The sequence below is a fragment of the Malaclemys terrapin genome, chromosome 6 (assembly GCF_027887155.1).
Source record: "Malaclemys terrapin pileata isolate rMalTer1 chromosome 6, rMalTer1.hap1, whole genome shotgun sequence".
In the NCBI taxonomy this organism is placed as follows: domain Eukaryota; kingdom Metazoa; phylum Chordata; order Testudines; family Emydidae; genus Malaclemys; species Malaclemys terrapin.
In genome coordinates, this window is record NC_071510.1 from 72,800,010 (window position 1) to 72,812,536 (window position 12,527).

At 42.2% G+C, this 12,527-nt stretch overlaps 1 protein-coding gene across 1 annotated transcript; it reads right to left on the reverse strand.

Annotated features, from left to right (window-relative positions):
• Positions 1-506: 506 nt before the first annotated feature.
• LOC128839805 (uncharacterized) lies at positions 507-2,282 on the reverse strand. The gene is made up of 2 exons (XM_054033086.1): positions 2,010-2,282; positions 507-1,014 (listed from the first exon to the last, which is right to left on the reverse strand). Exons 1-2 carry the CDS (start codon positions 2,179-2,181, stop codon positions 539-541), a joined length of 648 nt encoding a protein of 215 aa, XP_053889061.1. The 5' UTR covers positions 2,182-2,282; the 3' UTR covers positions 507-538.
• Positions 2,283-12,527: the final 10,245 nt, after the last annotated feature.

Genomic DNA, 12,527 nt, shown 5'->3' on the forward strand with positions numbered 1-12,527 from the left:
GTGCGGAGCGGGTGTAGTGTAGTGACGCAAAGAAAGCTTCTAAACTCAAGGATTGACAGGCTCCGCTGTGGTGGGCTGGTTCTTTCAACGGAGCCTGTCACCCCTCCTGATCGGGACTGTGTGTATGGGGGGGCTATGTGACTTTGTGGCAGGGGGAGGACGGTTACAGATCTCCTGCTGTGTGGCTCTGTGATCCTGCATAAGGACCGCCACTTAAGATCTGTAACTGCCCTCCCCCGCCACAAAGTCACAGAGCAACCCACCCCCCACTACAGAACATGAAAACCACCTCCCAGACTGACCAGGGCAACTAGTCACTGCACTGTGTATGTGCCCTGCTGCTGTACCTGCCCCCGCCTATGTACCCTGCCAAAGGTGACTGTCCTGTCCAATTACCATCCCCCTTTCCCCCCCTCCTCCAAAAGAACATGATGGAAACATTAGTTAACAGAAACATATTTTTTATTATCAACTACACATGGAACTGGGAGGTGAAACTTGGACGGGGGCTTGTGTCAGGTGGGAAGGAAAGAACTTGTCAAATTTTGGGGAATGAGAGCCTTCTGCTACTAGAGCTCTCTGCAGGGGTGGAGTGAGAGTTTGCGTGGACTCTGCCGCCTCTCCTTCTGTGCACTTTGGGTGAGGGGGGTATGGGACTTGGTGGCGGGGGAGGGCGGTTAGAGATGGACTGCAGTGGGGCTCTGTCCTCCTGCCTCCGTTCCTGCAGAACATCCACAAGGCGCCGGAGCGTGTCCGTTTGCTCCCTCAGTAGTCCAAGCAGGGTTTGAGTCGCCTGCTGGTCTTCCTGCCACCACCTCTCCTCCCGATCCATGTTTGCTTGCTGCATTTGGGACAAGTTCTCCCGCCACTGGGTCTGCTGTGCTGCCTGGGCTCGGGAGCAGGCCATAAGCTCTGAGAACATGTCCTCCCGTGTCCTCTTCTTCCTATGCCTAATCCTCGCTAGCCTCTGGGAGTGTGATGCCAGGCTAGGTTGTGAGACAGTCGCAGATGGGGCTGTGGGAATGGGAAAAAGGGAGTGAATTCCTCAGAAAGATAAATGTAGTTGTGAACAAAGAACATAGTCTTTCTCTGTGAACAAGACCATGCACAGCACCTATCACATGCGCACTCAGCACAAGGTCGAATTCTCGGCCTTCGCATTCAGTGCCTGGGGTCTTGCACAGCACATTTGAGAACCGTGTCAGGACAACGGAATTTCTGTTGCAGGCAGACATGGTAAGCCATAGACTCGTGGCAGCTTAAAACTTTAATATTAGCAATGGCCTCATTTCACATTGAAATCAATGTCGGTCCCTGCTGCCAGCAATCCGGCAAGCAGGAACTCTGCTCCTGTCCCACACCCTCGCGGCTGTCCCCGGGAACGATCCCTTTCGGCTGCCCCTCTCCCGCCTCCACCGCGTGGCTGCAAACCAGCGGTTACAGTTCTGTAAAGGAACGGTAAAGCAGTCCCAACACTAACATTCCCCTACCTCATTCAAAGCAGGTCACCATGAGCGACATCACCCTCATGAGGATCTCTGACAGCGAGAAAGAGAGAATGCTCCGGGAAAGCCTCCAAAGACCAGGGCCGTATGCCGCCCTGCTGTGCAGAGCAATGATTCCCGAGTACTTGCTTGTCTTGTGGCGCGGCAACGTGTTGTACCACGGAGGACCCAATAAGGCCGCTCTCCCCAGGAACCTAATGCAACGGATTTCCAATTACCTCCAGGAGAGCTTCCTCGAGATGTCACAGGAGGATTTCTGCTCCATCCCCGGACATATAGACCGCATTTTACTCTAGCTGCTGTAGCAGTGACTAAACAGTAGAGCGGCTTGGGCAGGACAATCATGCAAAACTGGACATTGCTAGATTTTTTTTTCAATAGTTGCACTGCCCATGACTGAACCGTTAAGCGCCTAGGGCAAACTAATCATGAGAAACCCATTTTTTTAATTGTTAATATTCCTGTTCTGTTAAAAATAAATGTTTAGATGTTTACAACACTTACTGGCTGATCCTTCCCCAGATTCTGTGTCCGGGGTAACGGCTGGGGACGGTTGGTAGGGGATCTCTGTAAGGGTGATGAAGAGATCCTGGCTGTCGGGGAAATCAGCGTTGTGAGTGCTGTCGACTGCCTCGTCCACCTCTTCTCCTTCCTCATCTTCCCCGTCCGCTAACATGTCCGAGGATCCGGCCGTGGACAATATCCCATCCTCAGAGTCCACGGTCACTGGTGGGGTAGTGGTGGCGGCCGCACCTAGGATGGAATGCAGTGCCTCGTAGAAACGGGATGTCTGGGGATGGGATCCGGAGCGTCCGTTTGCCTCTTTGGTCTTCTGGTAGCCTTGTCTCAGCTCCTTGATTTTCACGCGGCACTGCGTTGCATCCCGGCTGTATCCTCTCTCTGACATGTCTTTAGAGATCTTCTCGTAGATCTTTGCATTCCGTTTCTTGGAGCGCAGCTCGGAAAGCACGGACTCATCGCCCCACACAGCGATGAGATCCAAGACTTCCCGATCAGTCCATGCTGGGGCCCTCTTTCTATTCTGAGATTGCACGGCCATCACTGCTGGAGAGCTCTGCATCATTGCCAGTGCTGCTGAGCTCGCCACAATGTCCAGACAGGAAATGAGATTCAAACTGGCCAGACAGGAAAAGGAATTCAAATTCAAATTTTCCCGGGGCTTTTCCTGTGTGGCTGTTCAGAGCATCCGAGCTCGTACTGCTGTCCAGAGCGTCAACAGAGTGGTGCACTGTGGGATAGCTCCCGGAGCTATTAGCGTCGATTTCCATCCACACCTAGCCTAATTCGACATGGCCATGTCGAATTTAGCGCTACTCCCCTCGTCGGGGAGGAGTACAGAAGTCGAATTAAAGAGACCTCTATATCGAACTAAATACCTTCGCGGTGTGGACGGGTGCAGGGTTAATTCGATGTAACGGCGCTAACTTCGACATAAACGCCTAGTGTAGACCAGGCCTAAGAAGTTAATAAAAATACTGGAGTGTGATCATCCTACTGCCAAGTCTCTGATGCAACTAGGGGCTTGTCTATGTGAACCATCAGACCACAACAAGCTGGGGTGTGAATCTACCCTGCACCAGCCTAACTGTTCATGTGCAAACATCTTTTTAGAACTCTTTGAGTTAGTCCTCTTTGAAACAGGACTAGCTGAAAGTGCATTAATCAACTGTTAACATGCATCAGCAGGGTGTGTATGGACAGTTAGACTGCAGCAGGCTAGCACAAGGTAGATTCACACCCCAGCTTGCTGCAGTCTAATTGGCCATATAGACAAGCCTTGAGAGAGAAAACAAGTTTGTAATGACCAACTTCTGAATTTCTTTTTCCCTACAAAAAGATGTTAGGTAGAACTCATTGGAATGCAGAATTACCACTCTGCAGGAAATTCCAACATTTTTAATTTTTTTACTTCCAAAATTGGAATAGAAAATTGAAATTTCCCATGGAAAAAAAATTCTGAAATTTCCTTTTGAAAATATAAAAACCAGAATGTGATATAGTCAAAATGAAATCATTTTGACCAAAGTTTAAACAAAGTCTTTCAACCTTATCAACTCAACTTTTATGTTACAATATATTATAATGCCTGGGAATCTGCCCAGCCCTGGGAGGCTGCTCACCTACCAGGTGGGTAGCTGAGGAGCCCACAAACTGGACAACCTGGCTTCCTGCCAGCCTGTCCACCAGCTGGTGGGAGGCTTGGCAGGAAACCAGGAAGAGAGACATACCAGCTCGCACCGTGGTTTCTGTTGAAACATTGGACAGAATCAACACATTCCCATGGAAGTTTTTGATTTTGTTGAATCAGCATTTTCTGACAAAACAGTTCTGTCAGAAAATCTGCAGCCAGCTCTAGCAGCTTTATCTTAGGCTTTAGTTCCTCCTGTGCCTCACACATTGGTCAGTCCAATTCCTCCATCGATTACAGTTGCTCACTAGTTGTGGTACTTCTGTCACCATCTTCTGCCAATTCTTCCTCGGCCTTCCTCATTTCCTCTTTCCTCCCTCAGGTACCCAAATCAATGCTTGCTTAGCATATCTTCCACCTTGCATACAGTTTACATGTCACAACCACCTGCACCTTTTTTCTTTGATGATATTTTCTAACATGTCCTCCTTGGCCATTTGTGACAGGCAACCTCCAATCTCTTTTTGTTAGCCGATCTAGTGCCGGATAGAATTATAATTACAGGCATATTATACCTCAAGATTTATTAAGATGAATTTTCTTTTTTCTACCTTTTACACTGTGATATCATTCTACTCACTTTCTTTCATGAAGTTAATCTAACTTTATTCTGGAAGCCAGGTTCCCCTTGAACTCTCTTCATCAAGGTCCCGTGTGCTTAAAGAATGTCTGTCATTTAAGTGCTTCACTTGTCAGGCAGCTAATTACATTAAAGGTCTTTTTAGTACTCTGGAGTATATAGCTCTGTGGCGTGAATAAAGAGGCTTAAAATGCTTTTAGTTCCACTCCATCACTGGAAGTTCTATACATATGAATAGTGCATATTTAAAAAAAATACACTTAAGAAGCAGGAGATTTAATATTTTAAACATATCATGCATTAAAATCAGTTGTCTCACCTCCTTTTATGCTCCAGACTGGAGATGGGCATCACCCACAAAATCTGATTTTTTTTTTTTTTTTTTTTTTTTACTTTTTAGAGCTTGGATCCAGAGTTCTCCTTCAGTCCATTATAGACATAGGAGCCAGCTTGAAATTTGGGTTCTGAAGTGGTGTTATTTGTTTCAGATTATACAACAACAATGTCTGGAGATGCTCAGATTTTGGGATATGCTGAGATCTGTTTCTACTCCAGATCCTAAGTACAATGCTACTGAGTATATGCCGTAGGCAACAAAAAGAAAAGAAATCCAACAGAGGTGGTATTCTTTCTTCTTCATTGTTGTTACAACACAAAAAGTGTGCATGCTGTTTAACTGAGAGCCTGAGTGGGCCCCAGGTAGCTCTGAGAGCAGGCTGTGCATATGGAGGCTTATGGATATGCTTGCAATCCAACCAATTTGCACATAGCCTCTTGCAGTGCACACATCTGCACATGCTCAGCCATTGCCTTTGAAAATCCTGTGTGTATCTATCTCCCCACTTACACCCTGGAATAAATGCTTAAACAATTACTGGAACCCATACATGCACACACAAATGCTTCTGAAAAGTTAGGCCTGAATGTATAGAAAAACTCACTACTACCTTGAACGTTGAAAGGCAAAATCTCATGTTAAACTCAGATTCCTATTTCCTTCACAAAAGGTCTAGCATTACTTTGGCAACAACTATTGATCGCTCTTTTCTTACCATTTATCCTACTGGAGAACAAAGTTGCTCATATCTTCTGTGTCTGAATGTTTCCCTCCTACTTACCTCCCTGGTTTCTTAGGACATAGCATCCTCTTTTTCCTGTAAGTGGCTACTACTATTTTAAGACATCTCTTCCAGGACTAGTACTTTGGATTAACCAGGATTAGCATGTTCAAGTGAAACTGGAGTAGACACCCTTATTCAAAGGGTAGTTCTCTGTGTTTCACTAAATATCCTGCAGGCCGTTCCAGGCAGCCGGAGTCACTATAGAATCTTGCCTTTGGCAATGTGCTATCACATAAGCACTGGGCTGCCATGTGTTTAAACAACTACCTCAAAAGTCAGTAGGAAATTAGAGAAACAGGTGATCCATGAAAAGCAGGGAATTTTAGACTGCCTACAGGCCTGCAAATAGCAGGTGTTTTATTACTTCCATCTGTTTAGTAAGGAGACTTCATGATAGAAGCAGCAACCATGTAAGTGAAAGCTTTTATTCTGAAATTAGGATAATCTTTTACTCCTTGACTAAGATATGTTTATGGAAATCAGTCTGGTCAATTGGTTGTTCTCATTAAGAATCTGAACAGAGAACAAACTCACTATTAACTTCCCAGTCCATACCAAAATACAAACTGATTAACATAAATAGGCATTGAGTGCTTTACTAAACAAGAATCTATCCAGCCTGCATATCTATTCATCCTTTTCCACGCTGATGCCAAACAGTTCTGGGGGAGCTGGTCTCATCCGCTATTTACTCAAGTCTTCACATTCTCCTCAGTTCTTGAGCAAATTTCACATGTGTTACTGCACAGCTGCAGAAACCTGCCAGCAAGAACAACACTATTTAGGTTCATTGGTTTAATGACAGTTACACTAAAAGGCGGTAAAGAGGCCTATTTTCAAAATGTCGCTTTTTGCCTTCACCTTTATCTTTTGACAGTTTGAATTTGATCCTTAAAAAAAAAAAAAAAAAAAAAAAGAAGGTTGCTTGTCTTTTCTTCAGTTGCCATTTCATTTAATCCTGTCAACACCACCTCTTACAGAAATGAGCTCTTCTACCTCAGTTACACTTAACTGATCACTAGCAAGCAGCTGCTATGCTAGTCTATTTGTTAGCTCTGGGTGAATAACAAAATATATATTCTTGATTTTACCATATTCATTGCATAAATGTGTTGAATTATTAGAACATCTCCATAAAAGGGTGAACAGCTTTGCTTTGTTTTTTAAATTTATTTTATAGATTTATTTTCCAAATCTCATGACATTATCAAATCAATTATTTGACAATATTAATTGGCCAATTCTAGTACATGACAATATAGTTAATTAAAATGATTATCCTGATTTTCTTTGAAACACAGGCTATGATTACTGTAGTTGAGTATATGCTATTGTTCACTGCATATATAGAATAAAATACAGAATTACTGCATATATAGAATAAAATACAGAATTACGTTCATGACTTTAATTATATTGTATTTTGATGTGTTAACGCTAGGACTACTTCCCAAAAGATCCCATAGTGTACTGCTAATCTCCATACTTAAAATTGAAACTAGTGTTTTATTGTAAGCCTAATATTGACCACTTCCTAGTTTTGCCAAAACTAAACCAATCCACCTCAAATTTTAAATATTTTCTGAGGAGTTGAAGCAAATGAACTAAGTATTTAAGAGGTATAAGGGTTTAAAAAAATAGGCTCTCACTTCTTGAACTTTTACAAACTTTTGACTCAAAAACTTCAAAAAGGCATGATCTAGAAACCCTAAGTTTTAATTCACTGGATTTAGCAAGGATGGTTGATTTTGACTTGGTTTTGGGAGGGTTGGGTAGCAGTGGGGCTGTTGACAGAATTTAGTAGTTAAACATTGTTTACGTGTATGTTGGGCAGCAAGGGATCTTTAATGCCCTATGTCCCTGATGTGGAGTATAGAAATGATCTATGACCTTGATGCAGTAGGCCAAAATAGGAGAAGCATTTGGAAGTGAACTTGGAGAGAGAGACGCCTACATAGATTCAAACTGGTGACCTACAAGTGAAAGGCTCTATACCTTATTAGCTATATCTAAGGTATTCAGTCCCCCCAATAAGTGCTAGTATTACTGAAGAAGGCTTGCATTCTTGAAAGATGAGTTTATTAAATCATGATCTGACCATTTTGAAGTCTACAAAGGCAGGGCCATCCACTATCTAGACACAGAAAAAAAGCCTCAAAATGTATCACATTCAGTCTCCTGTAAACATTCTCCACAAGTAAATGTCCTAATATGTTCCTAAAGGACAGTTCCCATTAACCAAAATACAAACAAGTAAAAGAAATATTAACACAACCTCCACATTCTCTTCTAATTATGTTTTACACCAGAAAGTATTTCCAACAATTATTGCAGGACCTTCATGTTAATTAAGAGGGGATCCTACACTACATACAAAAATGCTGGGCACTTGCTCCTTTATTTAATTGCATTACAACAGGATGGAGGACTCCACTAACTACCCAGGAAGTATGGGGTGGTGGAGCTTGGCTCCATAATACTCTGAGTAGCCTAGTTAACCTCTTGATGACCATTTTACTAGAGTTGAGTTAGGGTCAAGGCCGGGGCCAGCAAAGCCATGGCTAGACTTTGGTTTGGGGCCTGAAAGGCTCACCAGGCTAGGCCTGGGGCTGCATTTCTTATACCCAAGATGTCAACCCATGACATGGGAGACCCACAGTCAAATCCCTCTTCTCTCTGATGTAGAGCAAGTTCTTTAACTCAGGTCTTCCACCTCTCAAGTTAGTGCCCAAACTACTGGGATATGGTCTCAATATCATCTGTTGTAGTTATTCTACTTTTTATTAAATACTTAAATAGTCATTGGAGAAGGGACTGGAATTCAGGTCTCTCAGGTAAGTGTTGTAATTACTGGGCTATAGAGTTTCTTTCACTGTGGCCCAAAATGAATCAAACAGGCAATATGAACTGCTACCTGCTTATTCTTTTTTCGTATAGAAAAGAATGTTTGAAAAGGTTGTTTCTTTACTACTTCTTCGTTTAAACTAGTTAATTTCTATTGCCTTAAGTGGTATGATGGGATAACTTTCTCAATAACTATGGGGCAAGAAGGTTTCTGGTTCCTTTAATTGAAGAAGAGATTTCTGTATAAAAATGCTTACACTAAAGTCTGAGCCTTTTTTGAAGGCTATTTTTAGCTGCTAGGTTAATGGAAATGGCTTGCTGTGGTCACATGTCTTATTTCTAATGGCAAATAAATGTCAAAGCAAATCATACTTGTTGCTAAACTGGAAGATTTATTCCACAAATACAGCAGCATAAAACCAACAATCATTAACAGATGGGTGATGAAAATATGTGCTGTAAAACTGTTAAGTAGTGTTGAACAGAAGGTTTTGGCTGGACCAATTTTGGCTTAGTTTTGCTGCCAGCAATTACAGTACATACCTTAAATGCTCACAAAATACGTATGATGACAATATCCTCCCATCTCCTTCCATCTATTATTTAAATTCCCATGTCTCATTTTGGGGAAAATTTGGAACTCCAAGTAGTTTAAAAAGTGACTGTAGTAATCCCAGAGATGTTTTTATTTTCTTTCAAATTCATTATAGTCTCTATGCTTCAGTAAAGTGATTTATAATATAAAATCCAAAAAAGCAGCTTCTGCCTTAATGGATTGATTCCCAGGCATCCTGTTTGGTAATGACCTTCAAACACCTGGCTTCCACCAGCCTAGAAAGTATGGAGTGGTGAAGCACTCAGCCTCCTAGCAGGGGAGAGTTGATTCTTAGTGCATCTCCTGCTGGGCATTCCAAATCCAATCCTCAATAGCACACCCTGCCCTCTTTATCAGATCCAGAAGAAACATGCATGGTGGAAGCTGTTGCTGTAGAATTGTGTGTTAAGAAAGAGGGGAAAGCGTGTGTTGGAGGAAGGGATGAACGGAGAGACAGTCCTAGAATGAAGAGGCAGACAAAGGAGGATCCCATACACAAGAGAGGAGCGGGGGTGGGGGGGCAGGAGAGGGGGAAGGAGAGGAGGTGGGAGAGAGAATTGAGAAGTTTTATATTTGTGAACCTGTTTATAAATAATGTAATATGAAATGTTTGTAACTTGACTCTCACGAATGGTTTCCAAAAGCATGGATTATAATCCTAATAGTTTGAGATTGTTGCTTAGTATACTAAAACAGGATCATTTCACTATCACCTTATCCTCTTCCTCTCTTATTCCCCTCCCCTCACTGTATCTCAACATACACTAAGACTGTAAACTCTACAGGGCAGGGACAAACTTTTTGTGTGTGCAGAACCTAGCACCAAGTATGCTTGGCCCCTACCTGAATACAAATAAATTAAATTATACATTAAAATAGTCTAAATACCAATCAACCTCTCCTCCCCTGATATTCATCAATACCACTGATATTCATTTGACAAGATAGCAGGCTCAAGCATGAAGTCCAGGAAGCTGCCCTCAAGAGATGTGTGATGCTGTATGCTCTCAACAGCTGCTACCCACCCAGTACTTGAACTAGGTTACAGGTGGGAATGTCATAGTCACACTTCTCACAGCTGCCAGTTTTAAAAAAAAAAAAAAACATGTTCAGGGAAAAATTGACACTTCCTCTTGTTTCTTCGCCCACCCCCATTCCCGCAACTCAAGCACTTGGACCGGCCAGACTGGTTGTTAGCTTAACAGGGCACCAAGTCACAGAAGGCCTATATTCTATTCTTACCCTTCTTGGCAAGGAAAACTGTTTCCTCACAAAGGGTGGATTTGCTGACGTAAAGTGGTCAGCAGTTTAGGCTCACTGCTTCAGGACTCACCCCTAAAAGAAAAGAGCAAGTGAGCTAAAAACCTGGCACTACTCCGCAAATTCACATCTGCTGTATGGAATTGTTCTCACATTAATCTCTGAAGAATAATCCGATCCAGTTTGCTTGTTATAAGATGACATAAATGTGTGTTGTATTTAGCTTGGCCCAAGCATGAATTTTTTGGCAATTCAGACCTAATACATCATCTCTGCAGAGCATCTTCCAATAAATTTTTCCCATGGCACCAACACTGGCCCTTGGGAGACCTATAGGAATTGCAAAAGAGATTGTGAGATGGGATGTATGGTGTGAGGCACAGAAGTGGTCTCTGGAATGTTATCCCCAGGAGCTCTAAAAACAGCTGGAAGTTGTGTTATAGCCCCAGCTGGGAAGTCATGTTTGTTTAGCACATAAAGCATTACATTATCTTGGATGGTGACTGCATCAGCAAAAAATAATAATAATAATCGTTACATACCATAAAGTGATTGGTTTTAATAATGGATATAATAAGAAAGCAACACAAATATGCACATACACATATGTCTTACGATACACACATCCAGCTGTCTAGCAAATTACAATTTTAGTTTAAAAAAAATCATGTTCAAGATTTTCTCTGTTCGTTTTTCTACTATCAAATTCTCCAAGAGCAACAATGACAGACAAGTGAGAAAAAGGAAAATAGCTTCAATAGAACATACGAATGGCCATTCAGGGTCAAACCAATGGTCCATCAAGCCCAGGATCCTGTCTTACAACTGTGGCCAACAGAATGCTTCAGAAGGAATGAACAGAACAGGGCAATTATCAAGTGATCCATCCCCTGTCTCCAAACTCAGCATCTGGCAGTCAAAGTTTAGGGACACCCAGAGCAAGTGGTTGACTCCCTGAGCATCTTGGCTAATAGCCATTGATGGACCGATCCTCCGTGACCTTTTTTTTTTTTAACCAATTTATACTTTTGGCCTTCACAGCATCCCCTGGTAACAAGTTCCACAGGCTGATGGCGTGTTGTGTTGTGTGAAGAAGTACTTCCTTTTGTTTGTTTTAAACCTACTGCCTATTAATTTCATCTTTTTAATCTCTCATCACATGGAAACTGTTCCATAAGCCTAATAATTTTTGTTGCCCTTCTCTGTACCTTTTCCATTTCTAATATATCTTTTTTGAGATGGGGCAACAAGAACAAACCAGCTTGATTCTCCTCTCACTTACATGAGGGCAAATAAAAACAATTCTATTGAAGCCAATGGTGTAAAATTATTGAGAGTGAAGATTCAGGCCCAGTGAATTGTAAAGAACTATAATCTAAAAGCTGCCCTTTTGGCTCACTGAACTAATATTCTTGTCTGTTGGACTACCGGTGAACACTCACTGATTCAATCAAACCCTGACACTGTTAGGTGTGGGTCAGCGCATTGTCAGCCTTTCATGTAGAGTAGAGGGAAATCATAAAATGTGATTTAAAATATCATCCTGGGAATGTTTAATTACTTTTTTAAAGAATTTAAGAAAAAATACATAAAAGGCAATTTATAAACAGTGCTGGGAGGAAAGAATTGCTATATTTGCTAATAGCAATACCTAGCTAAAGGAAATATAAACTGGTATAGGGGCATTAGGAAATAGGCGAAATATAGGGGAAACCATTAAGGCTCATGGAGTGCATGCCAGTAGCCAAACATAGCAGTGTGAAGGAAAATAATGTATTGTTTTTTGAACTCCATGCAGAGAAGGAGGGAGCCCATAAACCCTCCTTGCACAATAGCCTTTTTGTTCACCATCATCACTCATCAGCTGCTCTGCCAGGTATCATGTTTTCCTTCTTTGCGAGGCATGTGGCACGGTACTTCTGAATGGCTGGAGCATGTTGATTCTGGAGTGGGTGGCACAATAGTTGCTGAGTGTTAACTGTGGCAGACAGACAAAACCGTTTCCAACACGCTGAAAGGCTCTTCAGTATAGAAAATTGATCATTTGAAAGGTGCTCTCCCCCTCACTTTCCTTCTCCTTCGCAGGTTACTGCCAAAAGATTTTAAATAGAATTCCTGAGCTTTTTCTCCCCATTTAATGGCACATTGGGTCTTGAAAGCTTATCCCAGACACTTTATCTGACAGTATGGGCTATTTTATATTTCAGCCAGCTTCGGTAAACAACCCAACTCCTAGTGGTGAAAACCAGAAGAAAATGTAGAAAAAGCACAAAAGCAAGCTGTATGTAGTGTCAAGGTGAAGTCAAAGTTTGCTGCACATGTTCTTAATGGTCTCTAGCATAGGCTTCATATTGCTAACCTAGTTAAATTAATTGAGCACAGGCAGAAATGTTTATTGTCATGAATATTTGTA